General features: G+C 53.6%; 1 protein-coding gene across 3 annotated transcripts in view; it reads left to right on the forward strand.

The window, feature by feature from the left end:
* The first annotated feature begins 3,189 nt into the window (after positions 1–3,189).
* The window catches only part of gse1b (Gse1 coiled-coil protein b), a 347,175-nt gene continuing 326,474 nt past the window's right edge, over positions 3,190–23,890 (forward strand). For all 3 annotated transcript variants that reach the window (XM_061221314.1, XM_061221315.1, XM_061221316.1), the window contains exon 1: positions 3,190–3,633. In XM_061221314.1, coding sequence (XP_061077298.1) covers positions 3,538–3,633 — 96 coding nt within the window. In that variant the 5' untranslated portion in view covers positions 3,190–3,537. The remainder of the gene's footprint in view (positions 3,634–23,890) is intronic.

Below are 23,890 nucleotides of genomic sequence, written 5' to 3' on the forward strand. Positions count from 1 at the left end.
TAAATATTCAGGATCACTGCCATTTTTATATTTGAAGACCATTCAATTGATTCTCATTGTGTCATGAAATACTGGAACACCAGGTGAATTTTAACCTATGCGTGTATAGGATGCCATGTGTTCGGAGGAAAGGTGTTCAATGTCTTAAAGACTTTGAATTATATTAATTATTTTCAATATTAAAAATAGTTCGGTTTTATAAATGGCTAAATCTCAAATAATTTGACTCAAGTTTAATAACCCCTTAAATATAAAGTGACATCTTGCACGATATATGGAATTATTAAAATTGGATATTCATTTCTGTCAGAGTTAATCGAACATAAGTCACACCTGATGCTATTATAAAGTAGCTTAATATAAAGAGTAAAACAGATCACGACACTGCACATGCTATTATTTTGAATCGGCAATAATATAGGTCTATATTAATAAACATAATTATTTCTAATATGAAAAGTACATGATGACAGTGCATTGGCTGAGAGTTTAATGAAACCCAGTCGCGCCGCGCGGCTCTGAACAGCTGGCGGTGGTTCTGTTGTGCCAGAAAGCGCCGTGATACGAGCTTGAGAAACTCCCAACTTTATGATCAGCCTAGTTTCTGGCCGAGGGCTGGTGCATTGTGGGTCTGTGAAATTGATCCAGTGAATTGGAGATGGCGCTGTCTACAGTGTGAGCAGAGTTAGCAGCCAAAGTTTGGAGAACACAGGAAAGTTCGCTGGAGTAGAGGCGACTAGCGATTCAACTGAGAGTTTATTTCTTCGCGTCAATGCCAGCCGACCAGCGCCGTGCAGGCGGTGGGAGACTCTATTTAACGCAACGTTTGTTGTCATGAATTAACAGTGTTTAAGGATTAACAACGTTTTCGGGGTACTTTAACTGCAAGGACTCGTTACCGCCGCTTGTGCTGTAGCACTTTCTGCAGCGTACGTGGGATTCAGCCGTGTAGCCCGTATCGCTGTAAGTAAATGCAATGCACACTACTGTGGGACCGTGTTACACAATTGACGGACCAACGCGTGTTTGTTTGCGTTAGAATGACTTGCCGAAAGGGACACCACACAGGATATTTATAAAACAATGAACGACCCCCGCGACAAGGACTTGACACCGATTTCTAGGAAGCACCGACTCATGGCTGCAGTTCTACCGGGGGAAGAGAGTGCATTGCCCGGGAACGGTTCAAGAGTTGACAGGAACGGGATAGGAGTCGTCTACTGTTTTATCTGCGGAGGCAGTGTTACGGCCGGGAAAGAACTGAAATTACAAGTGAAATACCAAAGAGAAAACGGTCCGTTTTTCCCGTTTCTGCAACACCAGGAGCCAGCCCCGGGGGCTGACGGGGTTTCCCTAGATGGATGTGTGCTGGCGTGCGCTGTCTGCCACTGTTTCCTCGGCGAACAGTGGAACTCATTCGAGAGGTCCAGGACGCCGATAGAGAAGCGCATGTACTGGCTAAAGAGGCCGTATCAGTGCGACTCTCGGCGAATACCCCAGGAATGGAACATTTCTTATGACCTGGAGCGCAGGATCAGTGTCAGCAGTCAGAATTTCGACGGAGGTGAATCCGACTTTTCGTCCTTTTCCGAGAATGACATGTCAGACCAAGAGATAGATTCAACCGAGAGACCCGGGACGAACAAGGAAAAATGTTTTAAAATATCTGCCAATAGCAAAACCTCCAAAGAAGGCACCAGGAAAAATAACGATGTCAGTGTAAAAAGCAGTCCCGATTCTCAGCGGGGAATCCGGTACACTGTCGGCGGCTATGTTGCACAGGACGCACAGAAACCAGAAAGTACTTTGCCACTGAGGCGCTCTGCTCAAATTATGAATCATGTATCGCAATCCTCGGTCTCTCTGGCTCAGTTCCAGGAGTTTCTGCCACAGCGCTGTTACGACACTCCTTCTGTCGCGACACCTGTGCAAGACAACGGACTCATTATACGCGACAAGCACTGGCTGCCAGAGGAGAATGTCAAACATCCCGACCTGCGCCAGCACACTGCCGACAGCAGCTGTAACTCCAGGCATCCTCTGGTCCTGTTACGCAAACGCCATAAAGCAGCAGATGTTACCGGCGCTACCGCTGCGCTGTCACCGACTGGCGCCCGGGGCGCTTCCGACGCGCACCTCCCAAAGGAAAGTGGCCCTTGCAAGTCAAATGACGGCGCGACTAACCACGCCCGCGATTCAGACTCGGACGAAAATGAAATAAACATAACCAGCGACGACGACGTAGACCCGGCCGAGCTTCACGGCGGCAGGCGCGAGAGAGCGGCGGCGGTGGCGGCGGCGTTGGCCAGACAGCAAAGGGAGTCCGGAAGTGTGATCGCGAAGCCACACAGCAGCAGCAACAGCAGCGGCAGCGGCGGCGGCGCGGGGGAGGAGTGCGTGTGCTACATCTGCGGGAGCCGGCTGTCCCAGACGAACCAGTTCCGAGTGTACGTGCAGAAGCAGGAGAGGACCGTGAACGAGCCGTTCTTCCCCTTCCTGTGGCTGCACAGCCCTCCCCCGGGCTCCCTGCCCCTCAGCCCTGGGGGGTGCACCCTGGTGTGCGCCTGCTGCCACGCCTCCCTGATGCAGCAGTGGCAGGGCTTCGAGCTGGCCAGCGTGCCCGTGCTCCAGCGCCTGTACGTGGTCCCGCTGAACGGGGGCGCCGGGGCCCGCCCCGCGCCCCACGCCCTGGAGGGCCGTCAGCCCGACGCGGAGCCCCAGCTCCCCCGCGAGGCCTGCTTCCTGTGCGGGCAGGACTGCGGGAAGGACGTGCGCGTGGCCTACGCCAAGGCCGGGCCGGGGAAGGCCCGGAGCGCCATGCACTTCCCGTTCATCAGCCTGCTCCCGTGCCCGCCCAACGCGCGCGGCGCCCGGAACGGCAAGGTGCACTGCTGCCGGCTGTGCCACGGCGTCCTGGAGGACATCTGGGCGGCCTACCGGCTGTGCCTGAGCGAGGAGCTCATCACCTCCGTCAACACCTTCCTGGCCAGGTACCACCTGGCGGTGGGCGGGGGCGCGGGCGCGGGCGTGGGCGGAGGAGGGGGGCCGGCGTCCCAGGGCGGGTGCCTGGGCCTGGCCCCCGCGCACTCGGGCCACTCCTCCGTGTGCTACCTGTGCGGGGCGGAGCTGGGCGCCGGCGTGGAGTTCCAGCTCAACGTCAACCCCCCCGGGCGCTGCGGCGAGGGGGAGCCCTTCTTCCCCTTCCTCACCGTGCACCCGCCCGCGCCCCGCGCCAAGCCGCCCGACTCCACCGGCCTGGTGTCCACCTGCGTGCTGTGCTACCACGACCTGCTGGAGCAGTGGGCCCGGCACGAGGGCCCGGCCGACCGGCCCGCCAGCAGCCCCTGGGCGCGGCAGTACAGCTGCGACTCCTTCGTCTGCTTCTTCTGCCGGCAGGAGAAGAGGCGCTGCCTGGGCCTGAAGGCGGTGCACGTGGCCCGGCTGCCCGTCTTCCTGTACGCGCCGCGCGTCTCCCACACCCTGGTGGTGGACGACGGGGAGAAGCTCACCATCGCGTCCTGCGTGGAGTGTAAGGCCATGGTGCTGGCGGGCCAGAACATGAAGCAGAGCCACCTGCGGGACGGCGAGCAGAACCACCTGCGGGACGGCCAGCCTTCCCCAGGCCGGCACAAGGTAACGCCCGCGCCGCGGACCGGAGCGGTTCTGTGACGCCTGCCGCGTGATTTTAAAAATGGGTTTCATCATGGTTGATTTAGCGTTTCATCATGGTTTATTTTGTGTTCCATCATGGTTGATTTAGCGTTTCATCAAGGTTGATTTTGTGTTTCATCGTGGTTTATTTTGTCTTTCATCGTGGTTGATTTTGTGTTTCATCGCGGTTGATTTTGTGTTTCATCATGGTTTGTTTTGCGTTTCACGTGGTTTGCTTAGTGTTTCATCATGGTTTGTTTTGCGTTTGGGTCTTTACGTGGTGCAGTCCTGTGATTGCATCTGTTGCAGTGTTTATTGCGTGAATGCCGCTGTGCTGTGTTTCCCTGTTGAGTGGGAAAGTTAATCGAACGTAGGCCTGCTCGTTACTCTGACTTCCTCTCAATGAGAAGTGGTGCCTAGGGACCCTGGTGGTGACGCAATTGAGACTATCACTGTGGGCGCTTGTGTGTGTGTGTGTGTGTGTGCGCGTGTGTGCGCCTGTGTGTGTGTGAGCGTGTGAGCGTGTGAGCGTGTGAGCGTGTGAGCGTGTGAGCGTGTGTGCGTGCGTGTGTGTGTGTGTGTGTGTGTGTGTGTGTGTGTGTGTGTGTGTGTGTGTGTGTGTGTGTGTGCGTGAGTGAGCGTGTGTGTGTGTGTGAGCGAGCGTGCGTGCGTGCGTGCGTGCGTGCGCGTGTGCGTGTGCGTGTGCGTGTGCCCGTGTGTGTGTGTGTGTGTATGTGAGCGAGCGTGTGTGTGTGTGTGTGTGTGTGAGCGAGCGAGCGAGCGTGCGTGCATGCGTGCGATGGAGAGAGAATTTGTAAGGTTGTGAGGGGTTCCCCGTGTTGTTCTTGACTTCCCTATTTGCCAAACTTTCCTTGCTTAAAAGATTTGTCTGTCCAGTCTCCCCTCAGAGAAGTGTTTTATAGAGATCTTCCTCGTGTCTGTGTGTCTGTGTATGTTAGACTATCTCTCTTCTGTGATGGAGAGACACAATGGGGGGGGGGGGGGGGGTGTCAGTATTCTTTTGTTTGTGTAAAATGATGTGAAGGTGAGTGATTTAAGACAGGGGTTGCTTGAACCCTACAGCGCAGGACAGTGTGGGGTGAGCATTCAGACAGGGGGTAAAAATGTCGGCAGCCCTGGGCCTCTTCATGCACTTCTGTGCCCTGCTAGACCATCTGGTGGTGGAGAATGAATGTTATCTCAGAGAGATTGATTTCCAGCCTCCTTCTGCTGGGAGCAGGGGTACCAGATTCAGATACCAGCCAGAGAGTGGGAGGACATTGTATCTGAGGGAGGGGGTTTTTATTGGAGCAGAAAAGCTATTTTTGGTAATGCTAGATGTGAACCCCTCGCCCTAAGGCTGACAAAATTGTCATACACATGACATAACAGCTGTCACAAGATGACATAACAGATGATGTCAGTCTGTCAAATGATATAAAACTGTCATACTTGCATTTGTAAATGTTATGATTTACTGTAAAAGTAAATCATAACATTTACTGCGCTATAAAAGTGTGGCAGTTTTAAGTCACTTGATATGACCTGACATCATCTGTTATGTCATCTTGTGACAGCTGTTATGTCATGTGTAGGACAGTATTATGTCAGCCTTATGACTCTGTTCATATTTTGCTGGAAGATGCCACATGCCTTCTGTGAAGGGAGTCTTGTTGCTGTAGAAGTAGTTCATCTGATCACAACCACATATGAAATGCGATGTATATAAATATATATATATTTTTAATCCTTTTAATACCAGTAAACTGATATTCGGGGATATTCCCAGGCGAACAGTGCGTGTCCCTTTAACATAAGGGACCCCTGTAGCCCCTATTGGCAGCAGCTGCAGTCTTGAGAAGTTTATTAAATGTAATCGTTTGTTGTAATCCTGTCGTACGGCGTTAAAGCTCCCGTGGCTGTCGTTCCCGTGGTGACGGGGGGGGGGGGGGGGGGGGGTGTGTGTGGCTGACTGTGGCCTGGGCTGAACTAAAAGCATTCGAGCAGGAGGAGGTGTGGCACCTCTGCGGTAGTGCGGTTTCTGCGGAAAGATGATTCGGCAGAGGAGTGGCGATGGCCTCAGGGCTGCAGGCACAGGGGAGATGAAGCCATTTTGGCCCGGGAGAGTGGATGACTTCATGGCTTTGGAGAGGAGGAGGAGGGTGGGGAGGGGGGGGGGAAACAGGTGCTCTGTCCTCCGCTGACATGTGATCTGCTCCAGAGCAAGCCTGTCATCGCTCCCATGTCACAGAACACACACACACACACACACACACAGACAGACACACACACACACACACACACGCACACACGCACACACACAGACACACACACACACACACACACACACACACACACACACACACACACACACACACACACACACACACACACACACACACACACACGCACACACACAGACACACACACACATCTGCTTCCTCTTCTTCCTGGAGCGTTCGTTATCGCGGTAAGGGCGGCACAGAGAACAGGAGCGGGGAGATAACCGCCGGCTCGTCTGGCTGCTTGACTGTGGAAGGGCAGCGAGGGTGAAGTCATTTCACTCTTTACCGCTTCGCTGTGTGTGGGGGACCGCGTGTCATTTTCGGCAAATCTCATTATTCTGCAGGCCTATAGCACGTCCCTAGGAAGTCATCAAACAGCCCCTTCCAAGTACTTTTAAGAGTGCAGTGGCGTTATTATTTATTTTTCGGATCAAATGTTGACTTTGGGCTGTCTGGTGCGGGGATTAAGCGAGGAGTTGATATGTTTATATCTATATTCCTGCTGGATTAAAAAATAAAAAAATAAAAAAATAAACAAACAACTGAGATTCGCACACCCAATAGAAATAAGATTTGACGCGCAAGTACTGGTCAGAATTATGTGACACTTTATAGTATGCAGTCATAGGTGTGTCTGGAGCGTATTTGTGATTACACGGTCGGGGCGTGTAGCCTGATTTCAGGCCTGCCCCCTCCTTTGATCATGAGTGACCCTGTGTCCCGGGCGGTCCCTCGTTTGACTCCACCCCCCCCGCGGTGGCTGGGAAACCCATCAGATGCGCAGACTCCTCTCCCCAGCGGAGCGCTCCAGCTCAGTCATCTGGCCTCTACTGGCCTGTGCCTGAACCTAAATTCAGGAAGTCCTTCAACATAGCAGTGTTTGACCATGTGAGGGTCATTTTTTAATCGATTCTTAATTGACAATGTGTGTTAACATAAAGACAATCACGTGATTAAAAAAATAACCTTTTATCATATTCTCTATTACAAATTAGACCCTGTCTGCTGAATTAAGTGCTGAGGAAGAATGCTCAAAGAATCCTCCTCTGTCTGTCTCTCTCAAACAGACAGACCGCCTGAGATTAATGTCTCCGCTTTTTCTAGCTTGGAGTTTATCTGGAGACTAAATAATAATAATCCTAGGTTGTCAGCATCATGTCTTCCTTGTTTTTGTCTCCGCCCTTGAGGAAAAGTGTGTATAAGGGTCTTATGTCTGATTCAAATCAGAGAAGCCGGTAAGCTCTCCTACTTTCTGTTATTTATTTACAAATAAATTAGAACTCAAATATATTGTTGTTTTACTGTGGATCTGTTTCATCAGACGATGCTCACCTGTGATATGTAGAAAGGGCATTTTCCCTCACTGGCCGGGTTGTCCTTTTAGCACGTGAGCCTGTCTGCTTCTTAGCCGTCTCCACGCACGCCACCCACATCGTTAGCATGAGACCGGCTTCAACAGGGGCACGTTGGCCTCATGATTACATCAGCGTGAGGTCACCTGTGAAGCTTTCCACTGACCGCGGAGGGAATATTCAGCAGCCTAACTGTGACTCCATAAAAGTGGCATTAACACAAATCATTAGGCGATTGTCTCGACTTTTCATTAGAGAAAAATTCAATAATTATGAATGTGACAATGGGAAGAGTCTTTCAAGACTGTGGAAAGAGAGGGCGATGATGTAAACTGTGTGTCTGTGTCTGTGTTTGTGTTTGTTTGTCTGTCTCTGTCTGTCTCTCTGTGTGTGTGTGTGTGTGTGTGTGTGTGTGTGTGTGTGTGTGTGTTTGTTTGTCTGTCTCTGTCTGTCTGTGTGTGTGTGTGTGTGTGTGTGTGTGTGTGTGTGTGTGTGTGTGTGTGTGTTCAGGGTCGGGAGAGTGGTCTTGCTTAATCCTCGGTAGCGTCCAAAAGAGGTATTTGCCGTTTCAAGAAAAATACTCCACTGTACTTGACCGTGTCGCCGGGGAAGATTAATAAGGGTACGAGGGGACTTCAGCAGTGCTGGAAGCCAGCCGTGCGTAGAGAGAGAGGGGGAGAGGGGGAGAGGGAGAGAGGGAGAGAGGGAGAGAGAACATAAACACAGAAAAGAGAAGAGGAAATTATTCTCTCTGTTCAGAGATGTTTGTTTTGCTGCGGGATGATGTGTGCTTTGTGTTCCTTCATTAGCACGTTATAGCCCCGTGTCATGCCCCGCTGCCCAGTCGAGTCCAAATCAATCCGTCATGCTCCGGCTCTCGAGCTGGAGAAGGGAAGAAAGGAATTACATCGACTCGTTTCATTAACGCTTTGGGGACGGTCTGTTGTTTCCCATACGGACGGCCGGGAGAATGGCTTATTGCATCCGGTTAATTGTGGGGATGTTTGTTCGTGGAACGCTTGGCGGGCGTTAACGCAATCGGGATGGGCAGTTGATTTGGCTGTGAAAGCTGTCAGATTGCGGGGGTCTGATTATCTTCTGCAAATCCCCTCTCAGAACGCGCACGGCTGCCTCGCACATCTCCGCCTTGATGCCGTTTGAGTGTTTGGGCCCAGTTTGAGCCGCCGGTGAAATCCAGCCCTCTTGTGAGTGAAGGTATTTGACGTATGTGGAGTGGGGCTGGCCTGGCTCAGAGTGGCTCTGGTCCACTGCTGTGAGTAAAGTCATTTCGCTTTTCAACCTGGGGGGGGGGGGGGATTAAGACCAATTAATACGCAATCATAATTTTCTGTCAGATCAGGGAATATGGTTTCGTCTTGCAGGCCGACGCAATACACAGTCATAATGGAGGATATTTTCACCGGAATTCTGACAGAGAGGATTGCATTTCGAATCCAGAAAAACTTCAGAGGTATTTGAGAAAAGAAAGCAAACCCTAACGAGGCTCCTGGAACCCTTAAGTTCTGACATCGAGATGACGTCATCGGGCGAAGCTGCTCTTGAAACCGTTCTTACAGCGGCGTTTCTGTGTGTGTGTGGTGGAAGAGGACCAAACGCAGGGTGGGCTGTTTGTAACATCTGAGAATGGGGGGGGGGGGGGGAGGGGTGTAGGGGCGGGGGGAGAGAGGGGAGAGGGGGGAGAGGGACAGGGGGAGAGAGGGGAGAGAGGGGAGAGGGACAGGGGGAGAGAGGGGAGAGGGGAGAAGGGAGAGGGGCGGGGGGTGTGTGGGAGAGGAGTTGGGGGCGGTGTAGGGGTGTAGAGGCGGGGGGAGAGAGGGGAGAGGGGGGAGAGGGGTGGGGGGAGAGAGGGGAGAGGGGAGAGGGGCGGGGGGTGTGTGGGAGAGGAGTTGGGGGGGGGGGTGTAGGGGTGTAGAGGCGGGGGGAGAGGGGAGAGAGGGGAGAGGGGAGAGGGGTGGGGGTGTAGGTGGGGGACTGGGAGAGGAGTTGGGGGGGTGTAGGGGTGTAGAGGCGGGGGGAGAGAGGGGAGAGGGGCGGGGGGAGAGAGGGGAGAGGGGCGGGGGTGTGTGGGAGAGGAGTTGGGGGGGGTGTAGGGGCGGGGGGAGAGAGGGGAGAGGAGTTGGGGGGTGTAGGGGTGTAGGGGTGTAGAGGTGTAGAGGTGGGGGGGGTAGGGGTGTAGAGGCGGGGGGAGAGAGGGGAGAGGGGGAGAGAGGGGAGAGGGGCAGGGGGAGAGAGGGAAGAGAGGGGAGAGGGACAGGGGGAGAGAGGGGAGAGAGGGGAGAGAGGGGAGAGGGGCGGGGTGTGTGGGAGAGGAGTTGGGGGGGGGGGGGGGGGTGTAGGGGTGTAGAGGCGGGGGGAGAGAGGGGAGAGGAGTTGGGGGGGTGTAGGGGTGTAGGGGTGTAGAGGCGGGGGGAGAGAGGGGAGAGGAGTTGGGGGGTGTAGGGGTGTAGAGGCGGGGGGAGAGAGGGGAGAGGGGCGGGGGGTGTGTGGGAGAGGAGTTGGGGGGGTGTAGGGGTGTAGAGGCGGGGGGAGAGAGGGGAGAGGGGAGAGGGGAGAGGGGAGAGGGGCGGGGGGTGTGTGTGAGAGGAGTTGGGGGGTTGTAGAGGCGGGGTGAGAGAGGGGAGAGGGGCGGGGGAGAGAGGGGAGAGGGGCGGGGGTGTGTGGTGTGTTGGAGAGGAGTTGGGGGGGGGGGGGGGGGTGTAGGGGTGTAGGGGTGTAGGGGTGTAGGGGTGTAGGGGCGGGGGGAGAGAGGGGAGAGAGGGGAGAGAGGGGAGAGGGGCGGGGGGAGAGAGGGGAGAGAGGGGAGAGGGGCGGGGGGGTGTGGGAGAGGAGTTGCGTGTCGTCTGTCGGTGGAGTTACACCAGGGCTCCAGCGGGGACCTCCCTGCATCCCCTGCCAGGCGCCGCCCCGCCTCAGAGCCGTGGAGAAGCACTTCCTCCTCTGATGGGGCTTGGCAGAGCTCCAGAATCCCGGCGCCATTCATCTGCATTCCTCCCCCCCCCGCTCTCCGACAGCGCTGCGCCTACCCAGCATGCACTGCTGCACATCCACCGCTTCGCCCTTTCAGCGGGTTTCTAAAAAAAAAATTTAAAAAAGGCGAGCCGACATTCTCTGGTCCAGACGTGCGTTCGAGATGGCAAACGTCAGCGAACGTATTCAAACTTTTTTTTCCCTGTTCCTGAACACTTCGAAAAGGTCGTGCAAAATGGCTGCTGATGGACAGAACACAGAGGGAACAAAAGTTGACAGTTATTTGCCTGTTATATAACACCTTACCTTTAAAAACAAATCACATTTACGCAAACAAACCTGCGAGCGGGCAATGTTAGACTTAAGTTGCATCTGTTTGTATTAAAAAGGTGTTGGTGTCGAAACTGAATGGAATGTTAATTTAAAAATCGTTCAACAGTAACCGTTTCCTGCTAACATAGTTCGCCAAGAACGTTGTTCACCGTCTTGGACACACTTCAGGCTTCTGTGTGAACCAGGCCCGAGGGGGGGCGTCGTGTGCCCCCCCGTCTCCGTGACCTCTCGTGTCGCAGGAAGAGCTCGGTAGCGTCCGGTGTTTGCTCATGCAGCTGTGCGTGGTGGGGGGCGGGGTGGGGGGGGGGTGTAACCCTGATGACAGGGACTCTGGGTGACCGTGGTAACGGTGTCTGCTGAGGCTCATCGGAGCTGGAGGAGCTGTGGGCAATCCCATGATCCCGTGCTCCTGTGGGTGGTCAGCCACTTATCTACCCCTTACAGTGTGTGGTTTCTGCCCGTCGCGTTTCAGATTCCACACGCAAGCTCGTCCAATCTGAGTGTCTGGAAGAAGCGCACGGTTTCCTCCAAACTCAGCGTCCAAGTTCTCAAGCTGTACCGTCATTTTTTTTTTTTTGGTTGAGGAGAATGGTTTTAAGTGGCCGGATTTATTGTTGGCAAATCCTCTGGCTATTGTTCCAAAACTTGAAGCTTTAAGAATCATTCTGTGTCTACTTTATTTTTGACAGTATGACAACAAGGAGGACATGGTTCATAATTGAATTGTAAACTCAAAAGATAAATTAGCTGTTGGCTGTCGATCTGATAGCTACTACGGCATTGTCTGAACATATCAGTGAAGTGGCCTTATGTACAGATCAAACCTGTGTGATTTACATATAGATGAGAGTGAGAGATGGTGAGTGAGAGAGATATATACAGTAGCTTTTTTTTTTCTGTGTGCCTTATATATTTTTTTTTGTCAAACAAACCCCGTAGTTGGCGTGGGATAGCGTACAGTATGTTGTGGGGTGTATGATATTTTCAGCAGCTGCTGTATATGGATGGAATGTTGGAAACTGCTTAATGCCACCAGTGCATAAATCTTCAACCCTGGAACATCCTGAACAAATGCATGTCAGAACTTATGGTGCATATGTCTGTCCAAACACACCCTGCTCCAGCTACGGGGGCGGGGGGGGGGAGGCGGATTTGAACTGACACGAGCTAGCTTACTGGTTCAAGTGATCTATCTCAACTACGGTGATGTATGGACACGGCAGAGCTGAAGTATTGCGGCAGAGGGAGGGTATGGTGGAGCACTCGTTCACCAGACAAAATGAGGCCACCTTTCAGAGACGTCCCTGTTGACAATGGGAACCTGATTGACGGAGATATGCGCAGGACTGGGACCCTGACGGTTAGCGCCTCAATCCCTGCCGTAACCGCAGTAACATCCGTGAAGCCGTTGGGCCCTTGAGCAAAGCCCTCAACCCCACATTGCTCCAGGGGGGCTTTGCCTCCTGCTTAGTCGACTCAACTGTAAGTCGCTTTGGATGAAAGTGGCAGTTAAATAACTGTAACTAACTGCCATAACTGTCACTGTGCTGTCCTCTGGCCTGAACTCCGGGTGTTCGGCTGTGATTGGTGGTGCCCTCAGAATGCCTCCTTAGGCAGGGCCGCTCCCTGGACAGTAACGGTGTTCCACCAACGGAGGGCAAAATGTCACAGGTTCGCTGCTTGCACCATCAATGTTTTTTAATTTAGAGCCATCAGATGCCTGAACCAAGGGAGGAGATGCTTCAGTGCATTCTGGTCTGTCCTGCAGCATTACCTGGTGCTTTAATAATTTAATAATAATACTACTAATAATAATAATAATAATAATAATGTTTTTTTTATCTGACACTTTTATCCAAAGCAACTTGCAGTTGATTAGACTAAGCAGAGGACAAGCACTTCCTCCTCTGATGGGGCTTGGCAGAGCTCCAGAAACCCGGCGCCATTCATCTGCATCCACCCCCCCCCCCCCCCCCCCCCCCCCCCCCCTCTCCGACAGCGCTGCGCCTACCCAGCATGCACTGCTGCACATCCACCGCTTCGCCCTTTCAGCGGGTTTCTAAAAAAATATTTAAAAAAAAGGCGAGCTGAGATTCTCCGGTCCAGACGTGCGTTCGAGATGGCAAACGTTAGCGAACCATTGTTAAGGGCGTTGCTCAAGTGCCCAACAGCTGTGCAGATCTTATCATGGCTGCAACGGGGCTTAAACCATCAACCTTCCAGGTTCCAGTCACGTACATTAGCCACTAGGCTACAGGCTGCCCCAGTCATGTACCTTAGCCACTAGGCTACAGGCTGCCCCAGTCATGTACCTTAGCCGCTAGGCTACAGGCTGCCCCAGTCATGTACCTTAGCCGCTAGGCTACAGGCTGCCCCAGTCATGTCCCTTAGCCACTAGGCTACAGGCTGCCCCAGTCATGTACCTTAGCCGCTAGGCTACAGGCTGCCCCAGTCATGTACCTTAGCCACGAGGCTACAGTCTGCCCCAGACATGTACCTTAGCCACTAGGATACAGGCTGCCCCAGTCATGTCCCTTAGCCACTAGGCTACAGGCTGCCCCAGTCATGTCCCTTAGCCACTAGGCTACAGGCTGCCCCAGTCATGTACCTTAGCCGCTAGGCTACAGGCTGCCCCAGTCATGTACCTTAGCCACGAGGCTACAGTCTGCCCCAGACATGTACCTTAGCCACTAGGATACAGGCTGTCCCAGTACCTTAGCCACTAGGCTACAGGCTGCCCCAGTCATGTCCCTTAGCCCCTAGGCTACAGGCTGCCCCAGTCATGTCCCTTAGCCACTAGGCTACAGGCTGCCCCAGTCATGTACCTTAGCCGCTAGGCTACAGGCTGCCCCAGTCATGTACCTTAGCCACGAGGCTACAGTCTGCCCCAGACATGTACCTTAGCCACTAGGATACAGGCTGTCCCAGTCATGTACCTTAGCCACTAGGCTACAGGCCGCCCCAGTCATGTACCTTAGCCACTAGGCTACAGGCTGTCCCAGTCATGTACCTTAGCCACTAGGCTACAGTCTGCCCCAGTCATGTACCTTAGCCACTAGGATACAGGCTGTCCCAGTCATGTACCTTAGCCACTAGGCTACAGGCTGCCCCAGTCATGTACCTTAGCCACTGGGATACAGGCTGCCCCAGTCATGTACCTTAGCCACTGGGATACAGGCTGCCCCAGTCATGTACCTTAGCCACAAGGCTACAGGCTGCCCCAGTCATGTACCTTAGCCACTAGGCTACAGGCTGCCCCAGTCATGCACCTTAGCCACTAGGCTACAGGCTGTCCCAGTCATAGTACATTAGCTGCCCCTTTGCTGCTTTGGTGAGTAATGGAAGCCTGGCACCCGAACGTAAAACTTACACCTCCACAGTCTGTCCCAGCAGCGAAAACAATGTCAACGTTCGGAAAGAAAAACAGCGCTGAAGTATGAATGACCTCCACGGAACATTTGTTATCTCTCGGCGGTGTTTGTCTAAGAGGGGGGGGGGGGGAATGCTAATGTGCGGGATCAAACCGAGCGGACCCAAATGCAGCGGCGTATCTGGCTGGCAGCCGGCCTCAGGCACGAAGGCCTTTCAGGGGAGAGCCGAGAGGAATAATGTAAATAAAAGTGAAAATCTGGGGGGGGGGGGAACAAAAAAACGGCAGCGGCACTCGCTCCCGGAATGCCATTGAGAGAAAAGTGTGAATGCGTTTTGTTTTTTTTGTTTTTTTCGGCGCGATGCGGTTCTCTGAGCCCCGGGTGCTGACATGCCCGTTTCCACCGGCAGACGTTTGGCGTGAATTTCACAGCCTTGGAAGGCCGCGGCGAACACACAGCTGGTGCCGCTCGGCTCCGGGGCAGAGTAACCGCGCGGAAAGCCGACACGCCGGGGAGCGGCCGGCCGAGATTGAAACGCGAGGAGCGTATTTACAAGACACTCGCGGCTCGGGGAAAGGTCCTGAGTTCACAGGTGGTTATCGCGTAGCGGTAAGGAGCCCTTGTGCGTCACGCGGTTCTGCTGAGGCGGGGGGGGGGGGGTGTTGGTCAGCTGGCGGGGTCAGAGGCTCCACAAGTCAGACAGGTGGAATCGGTCAGGGATCCCCCTCGTTCCTTCCACCGACGGCGGTGGCATCCAGGTCATCCGATGACTGGATATTTACGAGGCCGGAGCCATGGCGATTATTTCAGATTTGCGCCTCGTGGCATTGGGGTCAAGCCGCTGAAAAGGCGACGGCGGCCATTTTGTTTCATTCCCTCTTGGCTCGTTTTTTTTTTTTTACCCACTCTCGCCGAGGAGAGATCTGGCCTGTTAGAGATATTTGCACAGCAGTAATTGTAACCGAAGTGTGAGAACAGTCGTGACGACGGCTGAAAAACAAACAACTTAATCGTGCACCAGTGGGAAGATAAAGTTTGATAGGCTTTTTTGCTCATAACCCTGTCAGAAGGCCCTTGTGGTGGGTTCTCTCCTCCGTGCACGGCGCTCCGATCAGCCGCGTGTCTGGCCCTGGGCCCCGAGGGCTCGCTGAGTGGAGGTCCGTGGTGCTGCCGTTACGTTATTTAGCTGCCGCTTTTATCCAAAGCAACTTACAGTTGATTCGACTAAGCAGGGGACAATCCCCCCTGGAGCAATGTTGGGTTAAGGGCCTTGCTCAAGGGCTCAACAGCTGTGCGGATTTTATCGTGGCTACACCGGGGCTTGAACCACAAACCTTCCGGGCCCCAGTCATGTACCTTAGCCACTAGGCTACAGACTGGCCCCCCTACGTCTGAAGTGGCTGTGCGTTCCCCTCGGTACCGACTGGGGTCGCATAATATTTTGGGGCCCCGGCAGAAACGGTCTGTTTTCCATCCGTTATTTGTGCGGTTTCATAGCTGGTGGTTCCGTGTGAACCGCTCTGTGAATGCAGTAATTATCTACTGACCTGAGAGGTGGACTGATTGGGCAGGGGGTGGGGGTGGGGGGGGTGGTGAGAGGGAGGGGGTGGGGGGCAGTGCCTGGCTCTCATCGTCACACACGTGGGCCCTGGGGAGCGGGGCTGGGGGCTGGGGGGGGGGGGGGGGACCAGCGAACCCAAAGCAGGGAGGAGAAGGGGGCTCCCATGCAGAGCTGGAGACTTGGCAACATCCCCCAGCACTGTTCCCAGGTCCCAGAACTCTCTTAATTTGGGAAGAGGCCAGCCCCCCCCCCCCCGGGCCGAGTGTTAATTCACAGCGAGGCTTGAATGAATGGAACACATATTGTTTACAGACGGCCGGCGCGTCACAGACGCAGGGCCAGAGAGCATGTTCTCAGCGTGAGGTGTTTATTCCTGTCGGGGGCTGTTGAGAGCCCTGGCACCGCTGTCGAAAAGGCTCTTAATGACGGGACAGGGTGGCGGCTGCAATCATTGTTTATTATAAAAAATTTTCCTCTCTCTCACTTTTTGTGTGGAGAGGTTTTCCTTTTCTTTCCCCCCCTCCCTCCTTCTCCTCTCCTCCCCTCCCTCCCTCCTTCTCCTCCCCTCCCCTCCCTCCGCCGTGCCTCTGCGGCAGAGCCCTGCGATAACAGGATTGCTGTTGTGTTCCTGCGGGCCGGGGCCCGGGCCCTCGTTACCAGGCCCTGTCTGAATGGAGAGAGGGAGAGAGAGAGAGAGAGAGGGAGAGACAGAGGGGCCGGCCCAGTTTCCTGACCCCCTCTGGCCCCCTCCGCTCCTCGGACTGCTCTGCCAAGATGGCTCAGTCTCACGGGGATCAGGGGGGGGGAGAGGACCGGGCGAGATGGATCTGGGGCCCGCGGTACTTTCCGTCCCTCAATGACGCCTGAAAGGCAGCGGCTTCTGGAGCCAGAGAAACACTCGCAGCGGGTACGGCTAACGGGCTAGCTCGGTAACGCGGACGCCGATAGGTCTCAGAAAAATACATTGAAGAAAGGCTGCCAGTGAAGTTGTATCCACACATCGTCTGTGGTTGGCTGATGTCCATTTTAACGTTTTTCCCCCTTTCGGAGCAGGGGGGGGCCGTGACACTGAGCTGAACCTTCCGGGCCTTCCAGCCAGCACTGAGGGAAGGAGAGTACCTGGGGCAGATCTGGGTTCCTCTTCGCTCAGGCGAGCTGCTTGCTCATCGAGTGTGAGCGAGTGATCCTTCTGTCTGGGGTGCTCTTCGCTCCGGCGAGCCGTTTGCTCATCGAGTGTGAGCGAGTGATCCTTCTGTCTGGGGTGCTCTTCGCTCAGGCGAGCTGTTTGCTCATCGAGTGTGAGCGAGTGATCCTTCTGTCTGGGGTGCTCTTCGCTCAGGCGAGCTGTTTTCATCGAGTGTTACTGAGGGATGTGCAGCCTGCTGCCTGGGGTCTGGCACGATAGCCCAAAAGGAGGCACACCTCAACGAGGCTGGAATTCAATCAAGGGATTCAGCTGTCTTTGGATCCTAAAATATTAAACCCATTTGTAGGTTAGGAGTTTTATTTGTGATTTGAAATGGAATTATTTTATTTTAATAAAGTATTTGGTTTTTGTATGAACAGGCTGACCTAAGATGTTTCAGATGGTTTTTTTTCAATTGTACCTCTGACTGTTCTGCCAACATAAATAGCATCTCCTGCCACTTGTGTCGGTTTGAGGTTAAGCGCAGTAGCCGTAACCCTTGGCGCTCCTCGGGTTGGTGTTAATGTCCAGTGCTGGGGGTGCTCTTGTGAAAATAACGGCTACCCCTGGTCTCCCCCCCCATAGACGAGACGGTAAAGGCATTGAAACGAGGCGCGGGTCTTGTCAAAGCAACGTGAAATTCGGGAGACCGCGAAGAATAACTCTATGTGTTTTTGTGGCGAGGATATCATAACAGAGTCGGAGTCGGTTTCGGCTCTCGCCCGTGGGTCTGTTTCTCTTCCTGCGACGGGCTGCGGAGAAAGCACACACTGACGCCAAGCCGGGGGCCTGTGATAGGCCGGCCGGGAGGTGTGGGCGCGTTCCTGCGTGTCGTGTCTGCCAATCAGGGCTGACGTGCCAGGCCTCCCAACAGATGGCAACAGTGGCGGTAGTGTCCTGTACGGTATGCATGGGCAGCCTAGCGGCTAAGGTTCGTGACTGGGACACAGAAGGTTGGCGGTTCAAGCCCAGATAAGATCCCTTGAGCCCTTGAGCCCTTGAGCGAGGCCCTTCCCCCCCAATAATGGGGTATTTCTGCTTAGTCTAATCAACTGTAAGTCACTTTGGATAAAAGCGCTAGAGAAATCATGATCTGTTATTATTCTTCTGATTGTCAACAGTGCAGCAAAGCTGCCAATACATTCCATTGTGATTCTGTCCTGCTCATCCCTTGGTCCAATCACAGTGACATTAGCTGGAGCAATGTGGGGGTTATGGTCCTTGCTCGGACTGTCGAACACAGCTTACTTTGTTTTTCATTAATTATATCTTCCCCTAAGGTGAAAGTGACGTGATGGGTACAGATAACCACAGAGAATCCAGCTGAAGAACAGCTCAAGCTCGGTTTTGAAAGAGCTGGTTGCTGGTTGCCTGGCTCATACCCGGCTAGACCAGCTCATGACCAGTTTGACCAGCCCACTTGTGAAGCTGGCATTGCTGGGTTTTTACAGCAGGGGCTGTGCTGTGTTCAGTGTTGGCTGGTGTTCATTATAGCTCACGTTCATTATGGGTAGAGCGTACAACCCATGCTATTCCTTAGAGGGCACCTATGCTTTGAAATCAAGGCCAGGCCACAAACCTTGGGGTACTTTAGCAATGCTAGAACTATAGTGTGTGCTACAGACTATCTCACACTGGCTGGCCACCTGCTTTTTAGTAGTAAGTGGGAAAGGACGCTGCTGGAGTCTGACACGTGAAATGTTTGTTGCTGTGTTGTGGCTGATGAGGTCCTCTCGGTGTGTTCAGGCATTAGCAGGTGTATGGACGACAATAAGTAAATAAGTTATTTAGCTGATGCTTCTATCCAAATTGACTTGCAGTTGATTCGACTAAATAGGGGGGGCGATCGCCCCTGGAGCAATGCGGGGTTAAGGGCCTACAGCTGCACTGATCTTATCGTGGCCACACCGGGGCTTGAACCAGCATCCTTCCAGGTCCCAGGCAAGTGACTTAGCCTCTAGGCTACAAGTTGATAATACTGTACGTAAGTGTGATAACATAAGTGCAGTGAACAATGGTGTCGGCTCTGTGGTGCGTGTGCGTGCGCGTGCGTGTGCGTGTGTTATAGGGTCACAACAGTAGCTCACGGAGTGTTGTCCTGTGTCTAATCTGCTGATGATGCCTGCAGCTAATTGGGTGCGGAGTGCACTGCCAGGACAGCTGGCCATTCCGCCATGGGGGGCCAGGGGAAAGTTGAACTAAAACAACCTGGGGTGCGCTAAATATACCCCCCTCCTGCGGCTATAAAAAGGCGTGCGAGGCAGCGGGTTGCCAGGGAAGCCGAGGTGTGATGAAGTGCGTGTGATGCAACCTCCTCCATGCAGCCCTGAGTGCGCTGTAGTGGCTCAATTTAAACCATGAGCGCATAAGAGTTGGGCGCAGCCTGTAGCCTAGCGGCTAAGGTGCATGACTGGGGCAGCCTGTAGCCTAGCGGCTAAGGTGCATGGCTGGGGCAGCCTGTAGCCTAGTGGCTGAGGTACATGACTGGGGCAGCCTGTAGCCTAGCGGCTAAGGTGCATGGCTGGGGCAGCCTGTAGCCTAGCGGCTAAGGTACATGAGTGGGGCGGCCTGTAGCCTAGCGGCTAAGGTACATGACTGGTGAAGCTTGTAGCCTAGTGGCTAAGGTACATGACTGGGGCAGCCTGTAGCCTAGTGGCTAAGGTACATGACTGGGGCAGCCTGTAGCCTAGTGGCTAAGGTACATGACTGGGGCAGCCTGTAGCCTAGTGGCTAAGATACATGACTGGGATGGCTTGTAGCCTAGCGGCTAAGGTACATGACTGGGGCAGCCTGCAGCCTAGTGGCTAAGATACATGACTGGGACAGCCTGTAGCCTAGCGGCTAAGGTACATGACTGGGACAGCCTGTAGCCTAGCGGCTAAGGTACATGACTGGAATAGCTTGTAGCCTAGCAGCTAAGGTACATGACTGGGGCAGCCTGTAGCCTAGTGGCTAAGGTACATGACTGGAATAGCTTGTAGCCTAGCAGCTAAGATACATGACTGGGACAGCCTGTAGCCTAGCGGCTAAGGTACATGACTGGGGCAGCCTGTAGCCTAGTGGCTAAGATACATGACTGGGATAGCTTGTAGCCTAGCGGCTAAGGTACATGACTGGGACCCGGAAGGCTGGTGACTCAAACCCCGGTCTAGCCAAAGTAAGATCCACACAGCTGTTGGCCCCTTGAGCAATTGCAGCTGATTAGACACATTGCTCCAGGGGGGGATTGGCCCCTACTTAGTCTGATCAACTGTAAGTCGCTTTGGATAAAAGTGTCAGCTAAATTATTTATTTATTTATTATTATTACAGAAGGTTGGGCTGGGCTGAAGAGAAACAGTATTTGTAGGGTTGTCAGTTATTCATAATTTCAGAGATCTGGGTGTTTGGGCTCCGGTGATCATGTTCACATTGTGTCACTTATCCAGCGAACCAACCAGCACGCTTCACACAGGGAGAGGGAGCCTGAATACAGCCCTCATACAGATCCCCCCCCCCCCCCCCCCCCCCACCGAATGATGGAGCTCCTCTGGACTCATCCTTCAGCTGGGTTACTGAGAGGAAGCAAGCACCAACCTGTTGCTTATTTCCCAAATTCACCACTGATGTGATTGTTGGGTTTCACATTCACATTGAATCTTCATTCATATGTTTGTCATACGGACCGAATTGCTTTCATATGACTGTGGTTTAAAAAAAACAGCTATGACCAGCTTGAAATTACCAGCTACCAGCTGTTTCAAAACCTAGCTTGAGTAGTTTTTTTTCAGCAGGGTGTGCAACATGTGAGTGTATGGGTACAGTGATTCCTGCCTGTCATCAAACCTGCGTTTATGTCCGCTGTTTATTTTTAAATGGAGGGGTTGACTTGTTTTTGGCTCACGTGAGGGAACCTTGTACACCTATTAGCGACATTAGAGCGGTCGTCTGGCACTCGGAGGGTTGCTGGTACAATCCCCTGCCCTGGGTGTGTCGAAGCAAGACACCTAGCGCCCAAATGCTCCTGACGTGCTGGTTGGTGCACGGTGACCAACCACTGTTGTTTCGAGTGAGTGTGTGTGAATGTGAAGCATCAATTGTAAAGCGCTTTATAAATGCTATATAAACAGATAAGTGCTATATAAATGCGGACCATTTACCATCATTTGCACTGTATACATTGGACATATAAATGCGTGTGTGTTTCTCTCTGGGAAAAGCGTCACTAGAATGTCTGTGAACCCTGAAAGCAGGACCCTTTCGCCCGAGTTCGCCTGCCATGGATATTGTGGTATATTTCTCATTTCCTGTGCGCCGTGGTGGGGTTGGAAGGGTTTAGACTCCCGAGTTAATCACATTGTGTTCTCCGGCCCCTGCGCTGCCATTCAAACGAAGCCTGAGATGTACGGCGGATTACGGCAACACGCTGGCCTCTGTGCAGAAGGCTCTTACCCTGCGGTTTACAGTGCTGGCTTTCATTTTACGATTGCCATATGTAAAGACTTTTTTTTTTGGTTCATCTTTTGAACTTTGGAATATCCCTACGAGGGGAAGTTAATGTGTGAGAGGAGAAGTGCTGGCCTGCTTCTGGCTGCTGGGCCACCGCGGTGCGGCCCGGAGATAAGCTCAAACAGACGCAGTGAAAGCGGTGCCGGAGTCCTGTCCCCCCGGCTCCCCCGCAGCGGTGACCTCACTGGCTGACAGCAGCGTGTTGCAGTGCGCTGCTCAGGTCCGGTGACGGGGCTGGGAACTGCGGAGTAGTCATCCTCCATGAGAACGAGCGACTCTCTCGCACACCGACCGCACCGTTACTCCGACAGAGACGCGGGTATCTGTGAAGAGAGCCCTCCTGTGAAGAGCACTGCACGCACACACACACACACACACACACACACACACGCACATATACGTACACACGCACATACACTCACACATTCTTACACAAACACATGCACTTACACACACGCGCACGCGCACACACACACACACACACACACACATAAACACAGATACATACTGGAACGCATGCACATACACACCCACACATACACATACACACCCACACATATACGTACACACACACACGCATATACATACACACACGCACATACACAAACGCATGCACTTACACACACGCGCGCACTCACACACATAATCACGCACACACACACACACACACACACACACAGTCTGCGTCGGGAAACCCTTCTGTAGCCACACACACACACTCTAATATTGATACTCTTATCAGTCGTGCTGCAAGCCTGCGATTTGCTTTCAGCCGCGTGGAAGTGGAGCATGTGGTCTCTCTTTCTGAAGTGTTTACTCGCTAATCGCTGGCCGCGGTTAGTGTGTGCCAACAGCTTGAGTCAGACCAGAGCCCAGCGTGACTCTGCGGTTGTTTTTAGACGCGGGGCTTACGCACGTGTGCGACGCTTCGACGGTCTGCGCTGACACGGACTCGCGAAGCTGGCTGAGACCGCTCCGCGCGCTGACGCCGGTGGAGGGGGGGGGGCGTAATGTACACAGTGTGCGTTTAACGCGGCGGAGTTGAAAGAAAAATAAACCGGCGACGCGGCCAGGGCTGACGCTGCCCGGTGAGAGTCTGAGAGGCACCTCTCTGGCGGTGTCTCGACCTCTGGCTCCGCACTGTGTCCTGGACGCCGTGGAAACAGACGGAGTTACTGAGCGCTTTTGTTTTTCCGATCTCCCCGCTGGAGGGAAATGGAGGGGGGCGTCGAAAAAAAGGACAAGGCTGGTTTTCAGTAACCGGTTTAGTTTCTCCACCATTGCTAGACCGACGCACAGTAGAGCCAGACTGAACAAGAGTGGGTAAACTCTGCTAGCCACAGTAGTGGACGTTATGGGAGTGGTACTGGATATGGTTTAACACGTACACGCACATGCACATGCACACGCACACGCACACGAGTTCAGATTAGTGGCCTCACACACGTCACATCACACACGGGGGCAGAACTAGAGGATGCCTGTGGCCTAGTGGTTAGGGTACATGACTGGGACCCGGAAGTTCAGTGGTTCAAGCCCCAGTGTAGCCACAATTAGATCCGCACAGCTGTTGGTCCCTTCAGTGAGGCTCTTGAACCTGCATTGCTCCAGGGGGGATTGTCCTCTGCTTAGTCTAATCAGCTGTAAGTCGATATGCATAAAAGCATCTGCTAAATAACTGCACTTTAATGTAATGATGGCACTTTGGGTTTCCATCTCACTGGCGTGCACTCCCGCCTCCTCCACCTCTGAGGATGAGGAGCACATGGCTCTGAGATCTTTCTCCACAGCCGGGTGTCCTGGCCCAGGTATCCCTGCTCTATCCCTGCTCTATCCCTGCCCGGGTATCCCTGCTCTATCCCTGCCCGGGTATCCCTGCTCTATCCCTGCTCTATCCCTGCTCGGGTGTCCACCTCCGGTGTCTGAGCCATGAGAAACCCCGCGGTGAGAAGGACGGGAGCCACCCTCTGCGCAGGTCACTATCGGCCAGGGGCTGGGTCTGTGGATGCGCTGGGTCTGTCGATGTGCTGGGTCTGTAGATGTGCTGGGTCTGTAGACGTGCTGGGTCTGGGTCTGTCGATGCGCTGGGTCTGTAGATGTGCTGGGTCTGTAGACGCGCTGGGTCTGTAGACGTGCTGGGTCTGTAGACGCGCTGGGTCTGGGTCTGTAGATGTGCTGGGTCTGTAGATGCGCTGGGTCTGGGTCTGTGGATGTGCTGGGTCTGGGTCTGTAAATGTGCTGGGTCTGTCGATGCGCTGGGTCTGGGTCTATGGATGTGCTGGGTCTGGGTCTGTAGACGCGTTGGGTCTGTAGACACGCTGGGTCTGTAGATGTCAATGCGTGATGACGTGTCCGCCCCAGAGGTCGGGGAAGGAAGGAAGTGTCGCAGGAAGTCTGGGCAGAGGAGGCAGAGGAGGCAGAGGAGGTATTTAGCAAGGTGTAGCTGTTCAGTTATTAAAAGATTTCTCATTCAACCTGCCGTGTAACATTTTGTTCTTGCACAACGTTTATTTTTTCCCTTCAGGAAAGCTAGTAGCTCACAACAACAATGTGTCTATTTAATACAGGAAGCACACACGCAACTGTTTACAGTACGAATACATTACAACACTTTAGCGAAGATTGTTTAATTAAGGCATTAGTACTGCTCGTTAGCGACTGTAGCAGTATTCATAC

This window comes from Conger conger, chromosome 15 (genome assembly GCF_963514075.1).
Source record: "Conger conger chromosome 15, fConCon1.1, whole genome shotgun sequence".
In the NCBI taxonomy this organism is placed as follows: domain Eukaryota; kingdom Metazoa; phylum Chordata; class Actinopteri; order Anguilliformes; family Congridae; genus Conger; species Conger conger.